The sequence below is a fragment of the Pogona vitticeps genome, chromosome 1 (genome assembly GCF_051106095.1).
Source record: "Pogona vitticeps strain Pit_001003342236 chromosome 1, PviZW2.1, whole genome shotgun sequence".
Taxonomy (NCBI): domain Eukaryota; kingdom Metazoa; phylum Chordata; class Lepidosauria; order Squamata; family Agamidae; genus Pogona; species Pogona vitticeps.
The window spans coordinates 351,589,544-351,615,355 of NC_135783.1; the positions used below are offsets into that span (position 1 = coordinate 351,589,544).

General features: G+C 45.1%; 1 protein-coding gene across 1 annotated transcript in view; it reads left to right on the top strand.

Annotated features, from left to right (window-relative positions):
• The window catches only part of GCH1 (GTP cyclohydrolase 1), a 43,048-nt gene extending 36,423 nt beyond the window's left edge, over positions 1-6,625 (top strand). Inside the window, exons 4-6 of the mRNA XM_072986862.2 lie at positions 2,149-2,180; positions 4,676-4,760; positions 6,009-6,625. Coding sequence (XP_072842963.2) covers positions 2,149-2,180; positions 4,676-4,760; positions 6,009-6,135 — 244 coding nt within the window. The 3' untranslated portion in view covers positions 6,136-6,625. The remainder of the gene's footprint in view (positions 1-2,148; positions 2,181-4,675; positions 4,761-6,008) is intronic.
• The last annotated feature ends 19,187 nt before the right edge of the window (positions 6,626-25,812 follow it).

The following is a 25,812-nucleotide window of genomic DNA, read 5'->3' on the forward strand; positions in this document are numbered from 1 at the left end:
TGGTTAAAACTTGTATCTGCTGTATTGTTGTTGTTGTTTAGTCGTTAAGTCGTGTCCGACTCTTCGTGACCCCATGGACCAGAGCACGCCAGGCCCTCCTGTCTTCCACTGCCTCCCGGAGTTTGGTCAAATTCATGTTGGTCGCTTCAATGACCCTGTCCAGCCATCTTGTCCTCTGTCGTACCCTATATCTGCTATATAATACCGGTCAATGTTTTTATAATTTTGACTGTGCCTGGTGTTTTTGAGTAATAATAATAATGGCATACATGCTATAGCTCTGCCCAAAGTAACTGAATCCAAGTTGCAGCAAAAGAATTCAGCTGAAGCAAAAAAAAAAAAGCAGCATTTTCCAAAATTTATTTGTCAAGCATAGTTGTGTCTAATCAGGAAAGGTCACTTGTGCTAAGAACTAAAGCTAAAATTTGTCTCATGAGCCTTTTCTCTCTCACTTGGCAAGCAGGCTATAAAAGAGTGCTCCAGTAACTCTTTGACCCTTCCTTTCATTGAGCCTTTCTTATTAAGCGCATGATGCTTTCCAGAGCTCCTTCTTCTAACATTTCTGGTTAAGGATGTGTCTCTCAGGAGCACAAGCTATTCAGCGTGAAGAAAACAGGAACACAGCGAATGGAATACGGCCCTGCTATTATGAGTCAGATCATTGGTCCGTCTCGTCTTCAGATCATCAAGATTGGAAATCCCTAGCTTTTATTTCCTGCTGACTCACAATCCAAGTCTAGCTCTGTTTATCTTCTGCAATGAGATGAGATCAGATGTGTTTAGGATCATAAAAGCCCTGGCGGCGGCTGGTTCTGTGACTCAGAGGCTTCAGCCACCTAAGCTTCAGTTCCCAGAGTTTGGATATCATCCAGGTTTTGTTTGTTGCTGCTACTAAAGATGGGCACGAACTTCTAGTTTTGGTGGTTTGTGCCAGTTCGTCCTTCGGATGAACGGGATTGGCCGTTCCCAGCCCCGCCTCCTCAGGCAGGCAGCACCCAAAGGGAGGCGGTGGCAGGGAAGCCGGGCTGCTGCCTCTGAGTGGCCGCTCTCCAGAGAAGGCGGGGCTGGGAACGGCCAAACCCCTATTCGTCCAAAGGATAAACCGGCACAAATCATCAAAAGTGGCGGTTCGTGCCCATCTCTAGTTGCTAGTATTGTATATCTGTTGCCAGGGGCGGAAAGTGAGGTGTTTGTGAGATTTATCCTACTACATGGACCAAAATACAATGTCTTGCTTCAGGCGCTACGTATATGGGTTTCAGTGAGCATCTCCCATTTGACATTTTGCCTCATGCGGCAGCGTGCGTTGAACTGTCCTTAGTGGGGAAGAAAAAAAAAGAAGGTCCTCTAGACATCTCGCACTGCCCATAAATTTGCCAATTTTTGTTACGTCACCTTGGCAGAGAAGGGGTACAATGTGCCGTTTTATTTTTCTGCTTCTTGTTTCACCATTACTCTCATTTTTATTTTTTATGAGTGGCCTATAAAAGTATTGCCTATTCTTGCATTTGTATTTTGTAATAGCCACACGGCTCTTCCCCCCCGCCCCCTTTATTTCAATCCTTTTACCGGGTGGTTGTGGTGTGTTTTCTATATTTGCATGCTGTAAAAAAGGGTGGAGGAAGCCAGCTGCCTGCCTTGAGCACACAAAGCTGAGGGGCACAAAGGAAGAAAAATATATCAAGCCCACCACGTCATGAGCAAAACAGCGCATTTCCGTTGTTCCTTATCAGAATACGCTTCCCAGCCAGTGACAGGGACCAGCTCCTCTCTCTGTCATTGCTTTCTATGTATGGCAAGCAACCGCTGTGTAGAGAATATGTTCCGGCTTGCGGGGGGATGGGTTCACACAGGTAAACAAACGTCCTAATGTTCCAGATTGTAGGGAGCTCACCTGGTCAGAGTGTGACTGAATAGGGCTCATAAGTTCAAATTGAATCAAATTGTATATTTTGCAGTTCACCACAGCCTGCTTCCTCAACTCTTCTGGTTAGTCATAAGCAGGCAGTTTCTGGCAACGTTCTTGATGGTCTGTTGATAAATAGATTTGAAAATGCAAAAATATTTGTTTTGCTTAGTTTTAAAAAAACTTTGTTCACATCCAGAAAGTGCAATTAACAGAATTTCTCCTCCCCCCCCCCTTTGCAGGATAGTGGAAATATACAGCAGAAGATTACAGGGTAGGTGATCTCCAGCGATGGACAATGTCTTCCAATGAATATGTAAACATAGATATCTAGTGAATTTCCGTGGGGTACGGCAGAGCCAAGGTGGCATGCAAGGTTTGGAACAGCACTGCTGCAGAACCCTGGTGTTAAATCCATCCTTCCTGCACTAAATATGTTAAAGTAAAAAAAGAGGGGGCATTTGGTTAAAGGTGTGGGAAGGGAAGGGTGTATAACATTTAACATCAATACCTTATATGGGAAGGATGCTGAGAGAGCATTAAAGGAAGAGACTGACAACTTTTTGTGCAGTGGTGCCCCGCATAACGAGCGATTCATTTAACGACGAATCCACATAGCGATGTGTTTTTTGCGATCGCAAAAGCGATTGCATTGTGATGTTTGTAATGGCAAAACATCGCTTTGCGATGATTGGTAAGCGTTTTGCTTACCGATTTTTGCATAGCGATGTTTTTTTAACAGCTGATCGGTGGTTCCAAAATGGCCGCCGGGTAAATAAAATGGCTGCCCGCTGTGTTTTTGCCTGGATTCCTCACTTACCAGGCAGCGAAAATGGCGGCCACATGGAGGATTTTTGCAGAACTGTGAGTTTTTTGCCCATAGGAACGCATTAAACGTGCCTTAATGCATTCCTATGGGCTTCTTTGTTCCGCATAGCAACAAATCCGTATAGTGACGATTTTGGCTGCACGGATTATTGTCGCTATGCGGGGCACCACTGTACTGAGTTCAGTCCTAATTGGCTAACATAGCCAGCTTGAAGTTGACTGAGCTTTCCATCCTTCTGAGGTCAGTAAATTAAATACCCAGTTTGCTGACAGTGGCCAAGGTGCAGCCTGCGTAATTCAATTGTAAACTGCCCAGAGAGTGCTTTAAGCCGGTATTGGACAGTATATAAGCAGCCGCTTGTGCTTTGCATTGTGTCAACGCCTGTCCCACCCCTGGGGAAGCCCCTTCTTGCCCCCTCCATTGCTCGGAGTCTCCGAGAAAGGTCATTTGACGGTAGCTTTCACTCTTCCTCCACTATCTGGGGCAATAAAATATTGCCCAAGAACATGAGGAAAAGAAGTGCTAGTTTTGCTTGTTGTGGGTTTTTCGGGCTCTTTGGCTGTGTTCTGAAGGTTGTTCCTCCCAACAATTTCGCCAGTCTCTGTGGGGCAGGCATCTTCAGAGGAAAGGAGTCGGAACTCTGTCTGTGTTATCTATCCCACGCACTGCACCAGAGCACAGACAGAGTTCTGACTCCTGTTCTCTGAAGATGCCGGCCCCACAGAGACTGGCGAAACGTCAGGAAGAACAACCTTCAGAACACGGCCAAAGAGCCCGAAAAACCCACAACAACCATCGGATCCTGGCGGTGAAAGCCTTCGAGAATTCAAATGCTTGTTTTTTTTTGTTCAACCCTTCCTCTGAGGAGTGAGTGGAAAGGTCCCCAGAGTGTGGAATGTTAATGTTTGAAAAAGCCAGGCTGGTTGGGGGATTCTGTTTGCTGTAATTCAAACAGCGTTCGCTTTCCCAGGTCTGGCATTTTTCCTACAGGTAAGAAGCCTAGACAATCGAAGCTTACTTTTCTGCCAAAAGCTGCATCTTATTCTTATGGTTTCATTGGCTGTAGGTGTAGACCCTGCTCTGGGCTGAAAGATTCTGAGTGCGCCCAACCCTCAAAGAACTTTTCCAGACTCTTCCCTTGCAGCACATGTTTGACCAGGGTTTAGCCTCCCTCTTGGAAAAGAGGTGACCGCTGCCCTCCTACAGCCCTCAGGACGCCCTGAATGGGTCTTTGTGATGCCATGGCATAATCGTTTACCAAATCCAGAAGGGCAACGTATTTGTCACTGGCCACTGTCCACACCTCCCCATTCATTTTTCTAAAGTGCGGCGGCTTTTCCAGATTTAAAAAAAGTTAGAAAAAGGAGGTGTGGACGTCACAGGACCCCCCTCCCTTTGTCATGCTTGTGTGGATGTGGGCTGTGGAAAACCTGCAGGACTTCTGCGTGGGGACAGGGCGGCTGGGCCTTAAAGGCAGAAACCTTTCCGTACCACCCACCCGCTGATCTGTACAGAGTGGCAGACCGAGTGCCCAGACCATTGGTGGGGGATAATTTTTCTTATATTTTGAGAGTGCCGTGTCCAATTCCCAATTTTTCTCTTTTTAAAAAAGCATTGTTGGACACTGAAAGCTGCAGGGAATCTTTTTGCATTGGAAGAAAAACGTTTGAAGCCATTGAAGATGATGGGGGGGGGATTTGAAGGAATGAGTTTGATCCTTCAAGGTCTGGGGATGGGCGTCGGGGGCCCTGAGACCTCTGGAAAGGTACAAAAGGGAGACCATTTTGAATGGGTTTTTTCTTGTCTCTTCCGTTTCCTTCTGGATCGGCTAGAATTTGGGTCCACTGGTGGCCACAGAGTGGGTTCAAATATCTTCTGATGGAGAGGACTAGCACATAGCTTCAGGTAATCAGGTTCATTCCCCTCTTTTCTTTCTGCAGTTCAGGAGCGCCTCACCAAACAAATCGCCATAGCCATCACAGAAGCCCTGAAGCCCGCTGGGGTTGGTGTCGTTGTGGAAGCCACGTAAGTTCGCCTGAGCTTTACCGAGTTTCCAAATGAGGAGGGAGTAGTAGCCGTTGGTACCATAAAATCAACGTGAAAACGGGAAGTATTGTGGTACCTAGTTCGGTGCAAGATTTCATGGATTACAACCCACTTCCTCAGGCACATAAGAGCACAATATTGAGCCAGAGTCTTGTATACAAATTGTGCACCTCTGTGGAGTAAGGGCGAGGAACAAATGATGGGTGTTGTAGACAGCAAGTAAGATGAACATTAAATGTGATGACCGCATTATAATTGGGAGGAAAGACTGAAAGAACGGGGCATGTTCAGCCTCGAGAAAAGAAGACAGAGGGGTGATATAACACTTTCCAAATACTTGAAAGGCTGTCCTACAGAGGAGGGGCAAGATCTGTTCTCGATCATCCCCGAGTACAGGACACGCAACAATGGGCTCAAGTGACAGGCAGCCAGATTTCAGCTGAATGGCAGGAAAAACTTCCTGATTGTTAGAGCAGTATGACAATGGAACCCATGACCTCGAGAGGGGTTGAGCGTTCCAACCCTGGAGGCATTTCAAGAGGAACTTAGACAAACAGCTGGCAGGTCTCCTTTGGTTTGCATTCCTGCATGGAGCAGCAGGTTGGACTTGATGGCCTTAGAGACCCCTTCCAACTTCATGATTCTAGGATTCTGTGATTTGTTTCCACCAAACCATACTCATTCTGTTAAAACCTGGATCTTTAAATGCCAAATTCATTCATTTATTTTATTGTTTCTTGCCAATCAGCCTGTTCCCGATCATCGCAAAGCGATTTTCCCCCATAGGGAACATCGCAATGCGATCGCAAAAGCGATAGCAAAATCTTTATCACTATGCGGATTCGTCGTTAAACGGGGCACCCGTTAAGCGAGGCACCACTGTATTGCATTTGCAAGTTTATTTTCCTGTATTATGTTTCTGGCAAATAGATAAGATTTAAACTCCAGGAATTGGTTATTTATATCTCAGGCCGGAAGGAATACTATCTTCCAAATATCTTTGTTCGGCCTTGAAATTGGGCTGTTCGGCTGGATTATGGCATTAGAATTTACCTGATGCCTCAAATCCAATTTCACTCTGTTTTCCGAGTGTTTTTCAGACGGGCAGCCGAGTCCCCCCCCTGCTTAAATAACTTGTTATTAGATAAGTTATTTAACTTTAATAACTTTTAAAACTGTTGTTTATATTTAACAGAGGCTTCCTTCCCTGCTTTTTTTCTCCCACAGGCACATGTGCATGGTCATGCGAGGGGTTCAGAAAATGAACAGTAAAACTGTAACCAGCACAATGCTCGGAGTATTTCGGGAAGACCCAAAGACGCGGGAAGAGTTTTTGACGCTCATCCGCAGCTGAATGGTGCCATCCTTTCAGGAATTCCCCTTCTGACCCGTCTTGTGTTGCGTTCTTTCCACTGCCTCTTCTCCGTCGTCTCCCTTTTCAACGTATCTTATCACTTGAATTTTTCTGTTTAATTCCAATCAGGGGTTCTTTCTAGTGAGTGCCACTTATTCCTTCATACGGTCTCTTACATCAAGGGTTTGTCACAGTCCTGGAAATGTTTTCTTGTTCTCTGTTAATTGATTATTTCAAGGCAGATTCTCAGTCAGAGTGGGTGGGGTTGGTTGGCTGGTTTGGTAAGAATGGAATAGAATTTTATAAACAGTGCTTTTTGGGGTCATTTAAAACACGTTGAGTAAGTGTTCCTGCTGAGTGTCTGTGAGATAGAGGGGGGTTCCTCTTTCTTTCTAACTTGCCCTTTCTTCTCAAGCCGAAAAACCAAGGATTGGGCAGCTTCACCTCTGGGAGGAATAAGGAGGTAATAAAACATAATTGCTGCACTGTGTTACACTGCCTGGTTGGAGCATCTCGGTGTTGAACTCGAAAATACCTGGAGGACTAGAGGTTGAGAACTCCTGTATTAGAACATAATCCGAGAACCTTTATTGGATTCATTGTCTCACCTCCTTTTTAATCCTGGGAATCGTCTGAAGAAAGAGGCTGAATTCTCAGTGGCAGAAGCTTGACTCCCCTGCTTGACGATTCAGAACTATAAACTGTGGCTGGGAACGAAGAGGCCCCTTTGCCAAGCAAAAATGTCATTAGGTGCTCCCCGATTCTAAGAGAGGAGATATCTTGAGGACAGAGTCCCATAGCCCGTCTTCTCTTGTCTATTGAGACCGCTGGAGATTCATGCAGTCTCTGTGATGTTGGTGCCTCTAAACACAGGGTCTGCTGACCCTTATCCAGTCAACAACCGGTCCCCCAGGAAGTGTCTTATACAGCCCTGGTCATCATGCTCCCCTCTAGTTAAAGCTGATTAAGAACTCTCCTTTGTCTGCTCCCCCTACCCCCACCCTGAACAATAGGTTTCAGATAACCTGTCCTTAGAAATAAGAATGTGTGAAGGGATGATTGTGTGTGATTATCACATCAGCAGCTTTTCTCAAGTCCTGCACACTGTGTGAATTCAAGACATTCAGTTTTTTCCCCCCAGTTTGCAAGTCTTGTTTTCTTGGACCTGAAAATCTGCTGGACTTGTGTCTCTGAAACACTAATATGATTTCAGCTCTAATGAAAGGTGACCTGCAATACCTAGTTTGGCCCTCTGATCACCTGCAAGCTTCTTACAGCCATTTAAGTCCCGTCCCTTAACAGGAAAAGTTTCATGTTTTTTGTGCTGTAATGTTCTCACCATCTACCCGTCCTCAGCCTAACGAAACAATGGTTATGAGATATGTTAACACTCTCTGTTGCTTTGAATAGAAATGGGTGGCTATTATGTAGGCAGAAACAGATGCAGCATGTTCTGGACAGTAGGTACTTTATCCCTACTACCTCTACTGCTCCCACCATGCTCAGGGACCGAATGCTAGCATCACATATGCTGGTACAGTAGGACCCCTGTGTCCGTGGGTGATTGGTTCCAAGGTGATCCTGAACATTGTGGATCATAGCAAATGCTATTTTATAGCAAAGTTTATACATAGCATGGTCTCTGTCTCCCTCTAGTGGCCAGGACTGATAACTTCATCTTTAGAAATATATATTTCTAGGATTTTTCTTTTTTAAAATATTTTCAGACTTTGGATAAGTCATTCAGTGAATACAGGGGTCCTGCTATATCTCTTCCTGCTTCCCATGGGACAGAATGAGGAGGGAATGGGGCAAGGCTGGGTCGCTTGTAAGAAAGAGATGCACAGCATTTGTATGAGAAGGGCAAATTGCTTGTGATTGAATTTGTATATATTTTAGTATAAGAATAAGGAAGAGACCACAGCTGCCGAAATACCTTGACTGGGTTTGGTTATGTGACCACGGTGGGGGGGGGCCCTCTTAATTCTCTCCTTCAGTCAGCAGAGCTTCTTGGGCCCTTTGTGGGTGGAGGAACCAAGCCCACCCAGCTATGAAAAAAAAGCCAGGCGGATGCCACTGTGGCATTTGATCCCAGACAAACACAAGTGGAGGCTTCACCGATGGAAATGCATAAAAGAACCCTTTCGAATCCAGTCTTTTCTAGACATCGCTTCCGCCAAATACTTCTGTGGTGCCTTCTAAATTCCATACCCCGCAACCAGAGATTTGAAGCATTGCTTCTTTGGACTATAATTCCCAACCAACTCTTGTTGCCGTGCTTGTTGGGGGATTCTGGGAGCTGTAGTCCAAATAAAAACAGTTTCCGAACTCTGTCTAAGACTAGGGAGTTTGCATAATTGAGAAAGCTACACGGCGTGCTGAAACTCTTCACCCTCCAGGAGATTCTGCTGGCTCTCCACTTTAGCCTCTGAGAGTCTCCCAGCCATGGGCCAGCTTTTAAGCCACCCTTCCTTCTTGTTGAGGTGGTCACAAAGCTGGATCTGGAACCAAGTCTTTCCTGGGCCTTTCTTGTTGCTACAAGGCAGGAGAACCCAGCTTGTAGTGAAGTAATTTCACCGGCCTGGATGCTCCAAGCCATACTCCCTCCCTCCCTCCCTCCCTCTCTGTGTAAGTGTGTGTCAGCCCTAGAGTAGGTGGGGGCAAAGATCTACCTTGTGGGATCTACTCTTCCTCCCCTGTCTGCACACACTTTACACTAGGAATAAAGCTTGGAAGAAATGCCTGTTTTGCTCTACAATGCCAGGAAGCATTTCTATACCCTTTAGTTCACCAGCCAGAGCCTGCTGTCAAAGATGCTGCTTTAGATTTTTTTTTTTTTTTTTTTTTTTTTTTTTTAAATTGGAGCCCAAGAGTTTTTCCTGACCACTAGAACTGACGGGAGCTCACGTGGCTTTCCTACGAAGTTCCATTCCAGGTTTTCACAGACTTTTTTCGTTAGAATGGTGTAATTTAAGCAGGGCATTGTATTAGGGATGTTCTAGAACAACTGGGAGTCGGGGGTTCTCGCTCATCTCTGTGCCCAACCACGTAGGCCCTGGAAGACTCGGTACTCACAGCCTCTTGATGTGGCCCCTTTATTGGGTGGAAATTATCTGATATATTTATTCATTGCACTGTGGTGCTTCTGAAAGACGTGGCCAAGCTCTGCTTTCGCAAACAACGTGTTTTATTGGTCGAGACCAACGTAAATTGTGTTTTTGTGTTTTTTTTGCTCTGCTTGAGAAGCGGCTTATTGCCGCTGACCTAAATAATTGTACTCTGAGTGGAAAGCATATTAAAGAGTTTTATAACCCAGTTAATTGGAGAAAGGTGGCACGCTAATTGGAACAAAACGGTGGATCAGAGACTCAAGCTTCGAGGCCATTTGTCAAGCGCAGCTTTTACTAGGGCCTGGAGAGCTTAACTCAATAAAGGATCACGCTCCCGTTCCTACCGGGTCCCTTGAGGTGATATTGACAAGCAGCTGATATTTGGGACCCAGCTACCAAAGAGGGGAAGCGTAGCCCTCTTGAAGCTTGGCTGGTGGGCCTTCTGAAACCATGCCGTTGGCTGCTGAAGAAAGCAGGATGCTGGAGATTTGGGCGGCATTTGGAAACAATAGCATTCCTGACTACAAATCCCATGCCATCTGGGGGACTATGGGTGTTGTAATCTCAAAAAAAGAGCAAATTTCCAGAGCTCTGCCTTTGAGCCTGATCTAACATGCCTTTTCCTGTATGAACCACTCACAGGACACCTGACACAGGTGTGTAAGGCTGTTAAAGTACCTTTGCTTGCCCCTCCCCCATTTACTATCAAGCTCTTCTCCTGGCAGAAGGGGAGTGGAGCAATGCGTGAGGGTTTCTCGTTTTATTCCCTAAGAGCTCGGCTCAGGTTGACATCCCAAAAGCTTCCCAGTAAGCTAAGTAGGGGTTGGAATCCAGCAACCCATATCTGGGCTGAACGCTCTTAAGCATGGTTAAATCCTGCAGTGGTTTTGCAATTCATATTAATATACAGTGGTGCCTCGCATAACAAGCGCACCGTTTAACGACTCCGCATAGCGATCTGTTTTTTTGGGATCGCTAATGTGATTGCATTGCGATGTTTTAATAGCCTGAACATCGCATTGCGATGATCGGTAAGCGTTTCGCTTACCGATCTTCGGATTGCGATGTTTGCAGAACAGCTGATTGGCGGTTCCAAAATGGCCCCCAGGTGCCCAAAATGGCCACCGCAACCATTTTCGCGCGATTTCCTCGCTTACTGAGGCAGCGAAAATGGTGGCGCTATGGAGGATTTTCGCATAACGGTGAGTTTTCGCCCCATAGGAACGCATTAAACATTTTATGCATTTCTGTGGGGTCCCCCCTCACATTGCGATGTTTCCGGATAGCGGCTATTAATCTGGAACGGATTAACGTCGCTATGCGGGTCACCACTGTAATCATAGAATAAATGAGTTGGAAGGTACCTATAAGGCCATTGAGGACAACCCCCTGCTCAATTCTACTTTTAAAAAGCCCTAAAGCATTTCAGATGGCATTTGGCAAGGATAAAAGAGAGAGCGGAGGGCTGTTGAGATTTCCCCCCCGTATTTCTGTTTTCTTGAACCTGAAAGAAAGAATAGAGGCGACCAGCAAAATTTCTTGAGGACAAAGGTGGTTGCTTGATTCATACATGATGCCAGCTTTGCAGTTAAGAGTTGACTGTACGTCTTTTTTCTCTATGGATGTAAGTTCCTTCTAAGGCTCTGAGCAATCAGACCCGTGAGCAAAAAAAAATTGGGTTTACCTTCTCTTGACCAAACAAAAGCAAGTGAGTTATGTCAAAGCTCTGTGCCTGAATCATCCAACTGAAAATTAAGCCGGTTTCCCTTCCATCGGCAAAACAAAAGCAAAAGTTGTAACACTTGGAGGCGAAGAAAGCTTGTGCTAGGAGAAGCATATCCTATTTTTAAGGGAGCACCTTTTCTAGTGATGTGTTAGCCGCATTGTCTAGATTGTAGTGCTCCAGCCAATGGCGCCTTTTTCTTTTGTTTCACCATGCAGCCCTTCCGACATACCTCTTCAGTGGTACTTTGCAGGCAACTTTTCCTGTGCCAACTTCCATAGAAGTGAATGAGAACGGGAAGGATCCTGAGCCGTTTCCATTCCTTTTTCATGGAACTTGAGCAAAAGGGGGTTTCCTGTGGTTTGTTTCCTTCATTTGTCTTAGCACTTGTTAAAATAATGTGGTATGGCTTCGTAAATAACATTATTTATTATTATTTTGTGAACACACTGTAACTTAAAACTTCAATGGCATGTTTCTGTATATACATATGTAAACTATACAAAGTCTATCAATGTGCTCTCCCCTGTAAAACTGTTCTGTTTAAAGAATTAAAATACAGCATTGGGCATTTTTGGAGACTGTTTTTCTGTATAGTTTATGAGCTCAAGGGGTGGTGCAAGAGATGGTATAATTTTTATACCCATTTCTTTGATTTTGGAAGGTGGACTGACCGTTCTTTATTGCTTTTTAGCTGGGTGGATTTGATTTAAACAGAATGACTGGTTTTAAATCAGATTGATTTCATCATGATTTAAATCAGTTTAAATGTTTAAAAAATGGTGGCTTTTTTGATGATTTAAATGTTAAAAATCATTTTTAAGGATTTAGATCATGATTTAAATCAATTTGGTTTTTAAAAACATCATTGATTTTTATCCTCCCTGTTTCTTAGGCACACAAAGTATGTTCTATGATAATGTTCCTTTCTCTTCCTGCTATATGCAATGCACTGCCTTCTTCTGATTCAATGCATTATTTTTCCTCGTGCCATGTGTGAGGTTATACATGGACGAGACAGAATTTTAATCTTCTCCTCAAAAAACCAAACCACCATATTTTTTAATTTGTATGAAATGTAGACAACCTCAAGAAGAGGGAAGAACAACTCAAAGTGTTCCAAAAAGCAGCAAAAATAAAACAAAATTAAAAACAAAGGCCTGCGTCAATATTCGGTTGTTCAAACAGCGCCGTGGCCTCTAATGCTCTTGAAATTACCCCCTTTCTCATTCTTTGCTCAGCTTTGTAGAAACAGTAAACTAGCTGAAATGTTGACCTTTAATTCTCGTTGGAGCCTGTATTTCGTAGCAAGGCTGACTCAAAACTGGGTAGCTGTCTTGCCAGCATAAGAAGGAAAGAAAGAAAGAAAGAAAGAAAGAAAGAAAGAAAGAAAGAAAGAAAAAGAAAGAAAGAAAGAAAGAAAGAGAATATTAAAATGTGTGGGTTGTGTTGCACTTTTGTATTCTTGTAATTCTTTCTCCATGGACCTGATCATGAAGACTGTGATTTCCCTATCTTGACTAGTCTTGTGACCAGGATTAATTGGGGACAGCGACCGTTTGTGGCTCCCATTGACAAATACTTTGGGATTTGTTCTACAACCAGCTCAGGAGAATTTGAAGTATTTTTCCGTGATTCAGAACCCTATGCCTCCATTTTTAGTAGGACAGAGGGAACCGGAGTACATAAAAGAGACTAACTATAAGCCATTTTAAGAATAATTCTTCACTATCTAAGAATGGATTTCCTAAATAATAAAGGGTAGGTTTCCCAATTTGAGTATTGCTCTCCGCTAGTAAACAAGATACCTACAATGGTGTAGCGAACAGAGTGAGGGACTAGGGCTCAGAAGTGCTGGGTTCCAATCCTGACTCAGCCAGGGAAACTCGCTGGGGGAAAGTAGAACTGGTAAAAGCCACTCCTTAAATAGCTCATTTTCTTAACAGTGTTGCAGAAAATTCTGGGGTGCCACTTGCAATTCGTTGTTTGGTTGCATATAAAAAGCAAAGTGTGCTGTTTATATACTGTCCTTTATACATTTAAAGCACTTGGTGGGCAGTTTACAAGTTAGTAACAGAGGCTACGCATTGCCCCCACCCAAGCAAGGTTGGCATTCATTTTACTGACCTCGGAAGGACAGAAGGCTGAGTGAACCTTGAGCAGCCGGCTACCTGGAATTGAACCCCAGGTCGTGAGCCCAGTTTTGGTTGCAGTACAGCAGTTTAACCACTGCACCACAAAGCATATGTTTCAAGTGCATGCTTATTTATTTCACTCTTTATCCCACCCTTCTTCTAAGGACCGCTGGAATACGTGGATTCCCAGGTAAGTCTTCTACTGAGATGGTGACCAGTTTGAGCAAGCTTTCTGCAGTATAAGCTTTCAGATCTTGCCCGGAGTAGGAAGCATTCATCACCTTAAAGTCTAGAAGTTTGTTTAAAAACCAGCAAGCTCTGTTTTTTCTTGAACTGCTATATTGCAATTACTAAAACTGTATTTTGGAATCAGTAAAAACAAAAAGTGAGATGGATTTTGGAAGAAGAGTGAGAAGAAGCAGACGCAGGGAGAACAACACAGATACCAAAGTCCTGCCCCATCACCCCTGTGAAATATTATTCAGCCCCATCTCTTTAACATTTGAAGTTTTACAAGGTGGCTTTTGCATATGCAAACATATCATCAGGAAAAACTGAAATAACTGGGCATGTTTAGCCTGGAGAAAAGAAGAAAAAACTTGAAAGGCTGTCATCCAGAGGAGGGGCAGGATCTGTTCTTGATCATCTCAGAGTGAAGGACACCCAACCATGGGCTCAAGTGACAGGAAGCCAGATTTTGGTTCAATATCAGGAAAAACTGTTAGAGCAGTACAACAACGGACTTTGAGAGATAGGGAGTGCTCCAGCGCTGGAGAAAATGGGACAACCCTCTGTCAGATCTACTTTGACTTGGATTCCTGCCTTGAGTTGGGGGTCAGACTCCATGGCCTTGTAGGCCCCCTTCCGACTCAATTATTCTACAATTCTATGATTCCACACATGCCTTTTTCAGTGGAACAGAAATGCAGTAGAACAATAAGCTGGAGCAGAGGTCTAGAGACAGACCTCTCATGCCGGCTAGGCCTGGCAGAAGGGTATGGGGTGGCTTACAGTTCAACTGCCTGTCTTTTTCAAGAAGGAGGCACAGAATGTCTTTCTTCAGATCAGTAACATCATCAGCCTCATTTTGGGCCCAGTGACGTGCATGCAAATAAGGAAAGGGGACTAGCGCCGACTCTTCTGTGCAGAACAACTCATGAACAAGTCTGGGGCCTGCTGCGCCTGCCGCACCAACCATCTCCAAGGGAACATGATTTTAATTAAGATTGTGGCTGACGTGGTATCATCTAAGGAGGCAACTGTGTGTGCACATGGGCGTAGAAAAGCACACTTCCATAGTTTTGAGGCTGCTCTGTAAGTACTTTTTTCCATGTCCTTGGTCGAAACACACAATCCCCCAAATAAAAGTGGGGCTATGCTGAGGGCTGGCTTCTGTGGGATCAAGAAGGGCCCACCGACCCCAGTGCAGTCTCGGGAGAAATACCACTAGGCAGTTCCACCCTTTCCCCCCTCAGATTTGTAACTTTTGCAGAATACTTGGTTCAGCACACCTCCTCCAGCCCCCCCATTGCCCCAATTCTAGATTCAATGACTTTCATAAGCTTATATTATTGTTATTTTTAAAAATGCCTGTTGCAGAGTTTGCCTGGGACTTGGGAGTTTTAGTTATCTGCCCTGTTTCCCTCCAGTGCATACGTATAATTCATTTGTTTTCCAAGCAAATGACATTTTAAAAAACCCCTATTGTAGCAACCTCAAATACTACTTCTATGTGTCTTTTTTTTACTACTGCCATAAGTTACAGTTTCTGAGAAGCTTATTTCTTCCAAATCCCGGCTGGTACCAACCGACCTGCTGAATAATCCTTCAGCCAGGCTTCTTTATGTGTGTCCATACCGCCACCTTCTGGTACAAGCAGAAGCATAATCATCATCATCATCGTCATCATGTGCCATCAATTTGTACTTATGGTGACCCTCCTCAGGGTTTTTTCTTCCTGGGCTCCATGATCACTACAGATGGAGACAGCAGCCCTGAAATTAAAAGGCACCTCCTTCTTGGGAGGAAAGCGATGACAAATCTTGACAGCATCTTGAAAAGCAGAGACATCACCTTGCCAACAAAAGTCCGAATAGTCAAAGCTATGGTTTTTCCTGTCGTGATGTATGGAAGTGAGAGCTGGACCATAAAGAAAGCAGACCGCCGAAGAATTGATGCCTTTGAATTGTGGTGCTGGAGGAGGCTCTTGAGAGTCCCCTGGACTGCAAGGAGAACAAACCTATCAGTTCTAAAGGAAATCAACCCTGAATGCTCACTTGAAGGACAGATTCTGAAGCTGAGGCTCCAGTACTTTGGCCACCTCATGAGAAGAAAAGAGTCCTTGGAAAAGACCTTGATGTTAGGAAGGTGTGATGGCAAGAGGAGAAGGGGACGACAGAGGATGAGATGGCTGGACAGTGTCTGCGAAGCAACCAACATGAACCTGACCCAACTCCGGGAGGCAGTAGAAGACAGGAGGGCCTGGCGTGCTCTGGTCCATGGGGTCACGAAGAGTCGGACACGACTAAACGACTAAACACACAGCACTTACTCAGAAGTTGGCTTCCCATTCCTTTCTTCGGGGAGGGTGCCCTGGGGCTGTGCAGCTGGCCCAAGGCCACCCAGGATGGCTCTTCTCACAGGAGATGCACGTAATTTTTTTTAACATAAAATATAAAGTAGGCTAAGGAGCCTCGTGGTGCAGTGGCTAAATTGCAGTACAGCAGCCAAAACTCAGCTCCTGATCCAGGTTCCATCCCAGGTAGCCGGCTCAAGGTTCACTCAGCTTTCCATCCTTCTGAAGTCGGTAAAATGAGTACCCAGATCACTGAGGAGTCGATGTGTAACCTGCATAATTACCTCGTACACCACCCAGAGAGTGCTTTAAGCGCTATGGTGGTGTGTGTGTGTGTGTATATAAGCAGCACACTTTGTTTTGATCTCTCCATAGAAAGAAAAGTCAGAGTCCTTAAGGTGCCCCCTGCAGAGGCCAGTAGCTGTCTGACTCTGCATTATGGCAATCAAGGTATGTAGCAGCATTGGCGTGCATGGGTGCATGCTGCTTGCAATGAGGACAAGTCCCTGCCTTGAAGAACTTGCAGTCTTGAACATTGGCTCGAAAGGATTTTCCAAAATGCAGTCGTGCCCCGCTGGACGATTTCCCCGCTCTATGACGAATCCGCTTAAGGTTGAAGTTTTTGTGATCGCTTCACGATGTTTAGATGGGTTTTTTTCACTTAGCGATGAGCAGTTCCCTGCTTCGGGAACTGATTTTTCGCTTTACGCCGATCAGCAAACAGCTGATCGTCGGGTTTCAAAATGGCTACCGGCTGAAGAAAATGGCTCCCCGCTGTGTTAGGGATGGATTCCTCGCATTACAGGCACAAAAAATGGCCGCCGTATGGAGGATCTTCGCTGGATGAGCAGATATTCATCCCATTGGAACGCATTGAATGGTTTTCAATGCATTTCAATGGGTTTTTTTTAATTTCGTTTGACGATGATTTTGCTCTACAGTGATTTTGCTGGAACGAATTAACGTCATCAAGCGAGGCACCACTGTACCAGCTGCCACTGAAGGGCTGGTGGCAGCAAACCAGCAGGATCACGTATGACATCTACGGTACATCTCAATCAATGGCCAGAGTAAGTCTGAGTCCAGCTTAGTTGCTTGGCGGACAGCTTTAATCTGCATTCACCTTCCCACACATTGGAAGCTCTTTCTTGGTGCATTTTTTTCAAAAGACCACGTATGATTAATTGCACCCCTAATGAGATCGGTCCTATTGAAACTGGGAGCTTAGTGTAAGCATACAAAATTGAAGCAAACCTATGGGAGGGCATCGCAACGATTGAGCCACAAGGAACCACTGCAAAATACTGCGCACAAAACCTTCAGGCGGTTATAAGCTTCTGCAGCTCCTCTGACATAAGCATGACTTGAGCAATGGCTTGTTATGGCTACTGGCAGGATACGAGCCTCTGAATTCAAGTCCTCTTGGGTATGCTTGCAATAGGAAGACCTTTTAATTCTTGGAATGCAAAGTATCTTACCGTTTATAAAAACAGACGTTCTCTCTAAAGACAGGAACACAAGCATGCTTCTCTTGCTGTGAGAGTCCAAACATGGGAAGCGGTGAATGAATAAAAGATCTATAGAAGCGATGTAGGAATAGTTAGGGCTAGCTGTGCCTGTGATAGAAGAAAAGGTAATAAATCTCGACTCTTAACTCTGCCTTTCCCCACCATAATGTTTTCTTTTGTATCAAACATACCTACTTGCCTAGAAAACATTTCATAGTGCTGCTTTAGGGAGACGTGGGAAAGAAGCCAATAGATTTTGCCTGATTTGGGGGAAACATCAGCACGCCTTCCTACACAGCGGTCCTTGTGATGTGGTGGGAGTACCAGATGCCCCTTCTTAGGACTGGGTTTCAGATCTCGCCCTCTCAGGACGAAAGGAAGACACATCAAGGTCCGAAGCGACACTATGTTTAAGAGGGTCCACAAAATGTGCATCGCAGCCGAATAGATAAGCTCCTTGAGTTACGTATGAGCCAGATGTTGGGGGTTCGGTTCCCCAATGTACCTCCTGGGAAAAGAGGCAGTCTGGGTGGCCTTGGGCAAGCTGCACAGAGGAAGGGAAAGATAAACCACCTCCGAGTACTCTTTTTCTTCTGGAAAACCCAGAAAAGAGTTGCCGTATGTCGGAACTGGCTCGGCAGCACCTGATTATGGCTATTATTATGAGGTCCTCAACTGTAGCATAGTTATTCTGCTTACAAATTTGAAACCGCCTGCCTTGCTGTGTGATTTAATAAAACCTGCACAGGAATCCTGCCAATAATTGAGCGAGGTGTCTTGGTATGTCGCCGGGAGCCAACAGAGGACAGGGTAAAGGCGAGAGATGGGCAAGGTATAGTATAGCAAGGTGAGTGGGAATCTTGCTGTGCTAATTCATGACTGAGATTCTGCAAGACTACCATGAGACCGTTGGGTGTCGCACATCACAAATGACAAGGAAAGAATTCTGTTGAAAGAGGGAGCCTGGATGATCATTATTTACCCTAACCTAAACTTTTAAGTGAATGGTGGAAGCGAATGAGTGAGGCTAACATTATTATTGTCTCGTGATGGTGTTTAAAGGCATGCAAAATGATCAATTGGATGAGGAAAACCACGTCTGCTTCCTTGCATGGGGTATAAATTCGTTGTGAATTTCGTTGTATGTGTATATACTTACAATGACAATAAATTATTATTATTATTAAATTCAAGGCCTGTTTCACATAGAACTTGGCTTTCCTTGGCCAAAAGTTGCAAATTCTACTTTTTAAAGACTGCAGATCCCACAATCCCCTGACTGGATGTGAATCTGGACACTGTAGTCCAAAAAGCTGTTTCTGACCTCTGCCTGTAGCAAAGTACATTTGCTATCATCCTTTCAGAGTAAGGCAAGTAGCTAAACTCTTTTAACACTGCTTCATACTTGCAGTGTGGGGATGAAATCCATTTACCAGTGCTTCTTTGTCAGCACACTACCAAGAGGCATGATGGCTGCGTTTATTTGAGGTGCGGCTGTCACAAAATGCAAAATAAGCAGAGACGTTCATTTACTGGACATCCTACTGTTTGCCACGTGTGGTTTTTCTAAAATTAAGGTTTTATCTCTGTTCCAGCAGCCCACAATTCTAGGCATTCATGCCAGTGGTGGAGCAGAAAGATCCACTAACAAGATACTGTTATTGTTTAGTCGTTAAGTCGTGTCCGACTCGTCATGACCCCATGACCAAGATATACTATTTAGTTTTTTAAAAAAATAAAAAAAAAGTCAGCTGAAGGCAAGGAAATGACCTAATTTCTCACATTTGCTGATTCGTCTCGAGTAATTCTGTGGTAGGATTCAAGTTATGGTCGTCAACATGGAAACTAATTAGTAACATGGATATAAGCAGCATGCCCTTGCTCCTCTGGGGCCTCTCCTTCCTACTGGGAATAAGGTCTCCCTAGGGCGTAGAACATCCATGGAAAATACTGGCCCAAATCCTGTTGCTTAGTGTAGTAAATCACACTATTGTAGGCCCCTTGAATCAATGGGGATCTAGTGAGTCAACCCCTCCATAAGCTCCGTTGATTTAACGGACCTTCTCTGGTCTGTGTGTGATGGAAGAGGGAACGTTGTTGATCCTGCCGTTTTGAGCCTCTGTGTAACACTGTGGTAGAGGCAGGCTGCCTCCGTTTTCAAACTTCATCCACCAGGCACGGTGTCCTGGTTTCTCCATGAAGCTGGTTTCCTCCAATGGATTGCAATTCCTGGGTACCAGGAATAAATGGGAACTTTCTCTTTTTACCTTCCTTCCCCTGGACTGATGAAAAAAATCTCCAGTGGCTGCTCTGTACAGCTCGGAGGTGTCCACTCCCTCCTTTTTTGGGGATGGACTCTCTCTTTTCTTGGTCACTGTCTCCCCCCCCCCAATACAACATGGGCCCCTGGTCTTGCTGCCGAGAACAGTCACAGAGTTAGAATCATGAAGTGGGAAGGGGCCTCGAAGGCCATCTAGTCCAACCCCCTGCTCAATGCAGGAACACAAATCAAAGGATATCTGCCAGGGGGTTGTTTAAATCTTTTCTTGAATGCCTCCAGTGCTGGAGCACTCCCCACCTCTTGAGGTCATGTGTTCCATTGTTGTACTGCTCTAACAGTTAGGAAGTTTTTCCTGACATTCAACCGAAATCTGGCTTCCTGCAATTTTGAGTCCATGGTTGCATGTCCTGCACTCTGGGATGATCGAGAACAATTCCTGCCCCTCCTGTGCATGACCGCATTTCACGTTCTAGCCCAAAGCCGTCTCCAGGCTCCGTCCGTTTCCTCCTTGACGAGTTTGTAGAGAGTGTTTTCCTAAAGGCCTTTCAGAAAACCACTACCGCTGGTCTTAAAATGAAAAACACAGAACAGAAGAAAAGAGCCGACAGCCCCCAGTGTTACAAAATCGTGTATTAATCATCTCCCTTCACTTTCAATATAACGTTGATATGAAACATATGCATGATTCGTAGTTACACGGGAGAACAAATAATAATAAATATATGTCGTAGCAAGTTGAAATCACAAGGGTGTTTTCACCAGTAATAACAACAAATCGAAAACTGTACACTTGCAGAGAAACCACAGCCCCCTCAAAGGTTAGTGTTCTTTTTTCACCCGACTCTGTCTTCTTCTTCTTCTGTATAACCGGGAAGCTGATACATGTAAACAAACATGCTATTTCCATATATGACAAATTTTCTTTTTGAAAAATATGCATTGTTTGGCAACAATAACTAGGCAAAAATATTTCTTTGTGCACTAATTTATACGGGGGACATACAGCCTCCCCCCCAACCAAAAAAAGAAAAAAATAAGGAAAAAAAAACAAGGTCAAGACGAAAATGCATGCATGTACAACAGAGGGCTTCCCCCCTTCTTTTTGCTGACAACTGGCATGCAACAGAATGGAGACCCCAAGCTTTGTGTTGGCTTACAGTAGGCATAAATACACAAGGGTTATATATTAATAAGGAAGGAATTATTCTGGGGTTTTTTGTTTTTAAACATTTATTAACATTCCTGTTTTCTTGTGGTTCCTCCCAGAGGAATCACATTCGCCTTATAAGTAAAGATTCAAGGAATACAAAAAAAAATTAAAATGAAACTCAACTTTTGCAAACTCTGATGACTTGTATAAAATCAACTTTAGTGTTATCACAGCGGTGTGCAAATTATACTTCCCACAAGACCTAGGCTCTCTTCTGCTTCAAATCAGGCACATCTAGAAAACGTTTTAAAGACCGAGGAGGACCTAACCACAGTCCTCTCTCTTGGTGCAGCTGCTGAATCCTCAAGAAACCTCACCCCCGAGCAGCATCTAGTGGAAACACAGTGTTCAGTACAACGTCCTCTTGCTTGGCTCCTGGAAGCAACAATCGTGAGCCAACGTGGGACAGTGCATCACAATCTCACAGCGTGCACCGTGTTCAGCCAAACCAGGGTTGGAAATGATGTGGCTCACGAGGCACCCGATTCGCATCCCAGGTTTAGCTAAACAGAACCATGAGGTGGTGCGGCTCATGGACCCCCTCTTGGATGGGTCTAAGGATGACCAGTCGTGGCTCAGAAACCTCTGGGGAAGGATGGAGTTGGCCCTTCAAAAGCTAAAGGACACAAAAAAAGGAGCAAAGAAAACTTCCAGAACATACAAAACCCACACTGAGAGGAAGTCAACATGAGAAATACCGAGGAGCGGACCGGAATACGGGCCCTGTGGGGCGCCATGGCCAAAGCAGAGTATAATTCTTTTGTCAGCCGCTCTCTGTTTGTTCGCTCCGCAAGGAGAAGGCCAGTTAACTTAGACCCTTCCACCCTGTGATCGCAGAAAAAAAAATACGTAGCAGGAAAGGGCTAGAGGTGACAGGTCAGCTTCAGGCTAGCTCTGTGGAATGACGCCTCAAAAGAAAAGCTAGTTTTCCTCAGCGTCATTCATGTTCCTCCCGGCTCAGGAAAAGAGGAGAGAAAAGGCACTGGTGACGGTCAGGAATCAGGATCGGCAGGGTCTGAGGAGGTTGGGTGTCTGCTCAGGCGTCACTGCGATCAAAACAATCAATCTGGGGACAGGCGCATCGCACCGACATGGCGGCTATCCTGTTATTGACGTCTTTGCGAGGACTCCCGATGACACCCTCAAGCCAGCTTAAAAAATGGCACTCTGGGTCCTTTTATTCATTCGAGGCTCAGACCCCTGTGTCTAATCCCAGCCCAGGGGAGGATCCAACATATACAAGAATCTCTGTGCCCTCAGGAACAGTTTTTTCCTCATGGCGAGTTCCACGTGAACAAGTACGCCTTCTGTGCACCTCTGGGTCGCTGGGAGGTGCTCTTGAACAAGGATGGGACCACGTCCAGAGGATCAGAAACCGGGGTCTGACCTCATGAAAACGGGTCGGCTACCGACGCTGAGCACATTTTCGTAAAACCGTGTTCTTGATTAGACTTTTAGTTTTCTGAGGTGCTCGCCCAAGACATACAGGAGGTGACCCCAATATCATCCCGGTTTATTTATCAGGGGACAAGTCTTTGGTAAGGTCCCTTACACAAGCTTTATCATCACGAACAAGGGCTGTTTGAGACACACAGATGAACCCAAAGCCTCATATGACCTCAAAGCTGGTCCATTTTCTCTTTGCAACTGGTTTTCAGTGCCAGCTGATGGCCACGAGAACAAACCTCAAAGACCCATCGCCTGGATACAGTTCGTTTCCGCAGTGTGATATCACAACCAAGGCCTCTTGAAAAACACTGGTTCATGCTCCAGTGTGGACAGTATCACAGTGCAGAAAGTTTAAGAGCAAAACACACCCACCCACCTGCTGATTTCTCATTAGCACAACCTCTTCTTACCAAGTAGGAGCCCCTAACGAACGCTGAAGGGACACAAAGACCAGGATCCGTCCCCACCTCTCTCCCCATGCAGACCCAATCCAGTTACACATAGCTGTCTGCCTTTCCCTGTTCAACCATCGTCTTAAACCACTAAAAAAAAGAAAAGCACCAATATAAATTTCATACGTGATAATAACCGCATAGGAAAAAGTCGTCTCTGGCTGAGCAGGCCGAGATAACCAATTTACACACTCTTGTAATGACAGCAAGGAAAGAAAAGAAAGGAAAAAAAACTCCACACATTTCTATGTAGTGAAATATTTTGCAGTTTTTGACACTATCATATACTTTGCTTGTTATAAAACTGTTGCATTTGGCAATAAATGGGTAAATATAAAAATGAAAGGCACTGCCACTTTTTTTTAAAATACTAAACATTTGACTTTCACGGCCTTTTTCATGCAACTTTTTCTTTCTTTTCTTTTTATAAATAGATTTTTCATTTACTTTAGATAACTTTCTGGGGTTTTCTTCTTAAACCTGTTTTATCTACCTGCAGTCAACACAGGATTTAAGAGGGAACTGGGGAGGGCTTCTAAACATTTGTTCAAAGCCCTCTCGGATTACACAAGAAACAGAAAACACACTCACGCACTTATATACAAAACTTAAGAGGACATTGTCGCCTACACACAGTCCATACAAAAGAAGCTCATTCAAGGGTGGGAAAACAAGAGAAAGAAGGATATGGTTCTTCATATCAGAATTTTATCATGGTTACCAGCCATAGCAAGATATATATTTATCCAAAATAATAAATCTCAGTACTCAGATAACCTCTGTTTTCTATATTCAGCAAAGGAATAAATAACAGACTGATTTGCAAATACTTTGAAGAACGGCTACGCTTTTTTTACACCCACCCACCCCCAATTACACTGCATAGTTCAGTCTTTCCCCAACCTGGCGTTCTCCATAACTGTTGGCGAGGAGGTTAAGAGAGATGTAATCCAAGACATCTTTGCCAGGCAAAGCCGGGGGGTCATTGGTGGCTCCTCGTCAAGCTTCAAAACTGCCACCCTCTGGCCTTTGGTGGCCAATCCTTCTCCTACCTTCTCGGAGAAGCCACTGGCTTCCCCGGCCGATGACCCTGGCAGACAGCGGTTCCTAACATTGAGTTCCCAGATGTTCTCTGGCTAAAACTCTCCAAAGCCTTCTCCACTAGCTGTGCCGGCTGGGATTTGTGGATGTTGTCGTCCTTGAACATCTCGGGACCCAATGTTGTGGAACCACGGCTGGCCGAGGCCGACACGTCCCAGAATCTTATAGCCAAAAGCGCAAATCCCTAACGGGTAACTTTTTCTACCAATGCAGCCTGGGGAGAACCGACCCCCCCAGGCTGATCTGCAGAGAAAGCCACAACCGAACACGAAGAGGAGGGTTGTGTTCCGTGCAACGCAGCCCGTGCAGGAGGAAGCCAGCTGCCGGAGCGAGCCTTCTTTCTCAAGTATATATTTTTTAAAATCACCTTCTAAAAACCTTTCCCACAATCTTCTTTCTTTAGACAAAACGCATTCCCGTCCACTGTGACACCTTCCGGTGCACATGAAACCGAGAAATGACAATGGTGTTTTGGCACTTTTGTTATTATTCAAAAATAAAAAAACACACACATTGAATCTCTTAAAATACTGCATCTTGAGCACACCTTCCTCGATTTCTTTCATCGACGGGCCCCGAAAATTGTCCCAAATTCAGAAGGGCCGTTTATTCCCCTCCCCCTCCACTAATACGTGTTTAAAAATATCACTTGTACTGTTTGGCACAAGATGGGACCGGAGAAAGAAATGCTTTGTTCTCCTTGAATTAAACACTGGGTAGCGTTGGGAGTGTGGAGCGATTTGCATTACCAGCTTATCTGCGGTGGTGGTGGGGGAGCTTTTTGTGTTTGGAATATGCACATTTAAGGCTTCAAACCGATTTCACATCGACTGCTGAGGCTTCCAAATGAAAAGTTTGCCCTTGGGGGTATGGAACTGAGATGTCACCAGCTTTGTGACTCGGAAGGAGGCTAAGCGGGAACCATATCTATTTAAAAATGGCCTCAAACCCATTTTAATTTGAAGTATAGATTTTATCTCAACAGATCTTTAAAATATATATATATCCTCTGGTTTTCCAGGAGAAGCCATGCTGGTGAAACTGGTTTCCAGCCATTCATGGTTTTTGTGGTGTAGGAATAGGGTTGGACCTACCATGCACAACCGAGAGAGTTGTCTTCTGGGAGGAGAAGACACTCAAGGTATTTTTCCTCCATCTAGATCACTGGTCCTCGACCTTGGGCCTCCGGATGTTCTAGGGTTTCAACTCCCAGAAATTCTGGCGAGCAGAGGTGGTGGCGAAGGCTTCTGGGAGTTGTAGTCCAAGAACATCTCTGGAGGCCCAAGGTTGGGGGATGTGATAGGCTGGCATGCATTAATATTTTTTGCTGGATGTATTGAAGCAGCATCTTCCCACCGGTGGAAAAAACACACAATCGCAAGGCTGAAAGGGAAAGCTTGCATAGAGGTGGTCAAAACTTAGCCCTCCTGACCTTACTGGATTTAAGGCCAGGAGCGTTCCTCACCCGACTGGGGAGGGACGCTGGGGAGCTCCGAACCCACCAACATCTGGTGGGTCAGATTTTACTTACCTTGAGCCATAAAACATGGAGTGTGCGAGACTCACACTTTTATTTCTTCAGTAGCCAAGGGTATTTATGGGTGTCGGTTGTGTTCCCCTCTACACTGCTGTTCTTTTGATTATTTCAAGTAGACACGAGGGATGGAAATCAGCCTAAGACACAGCGGGGCCTCATTCAGACCAAGCACGAGTGAACCCCAGGTATACGGCACTTGTCCAGGTAATCCCGCATGTGTCTTATGGGCTGACATCGCGAGAACTTGGAAAAGTTGCCTTTTTGAACTACACTTCCCAGCGTGCCCCAACCACCATGTCTGTTGCCTGGAGGACTCAGGGAGGTAAAACCCTGGAAAAAAGCAACGTCTCAAGCAAGGCAGCTCCCCTCTCTTTCGGCTGCTTCTGGAGGGGGGCCTGGGCGTGCAAATTAAACTCAGGCAAGCTCGAGTGCTGTCGGAGTGGAAAGGGTTGCAGCATCAGAAAGCCCAGCGCAACCCGAGTTCTGGTCTTTCGGGCCCTTTTTCCTGACCCACCTGCGTGCACTGACCTCGGCTGAGCTCCCTGCAAGAGCTGGGCTTGCTCGCTCATTTCCTCCGCTGGCTTCGTGCGTGACCC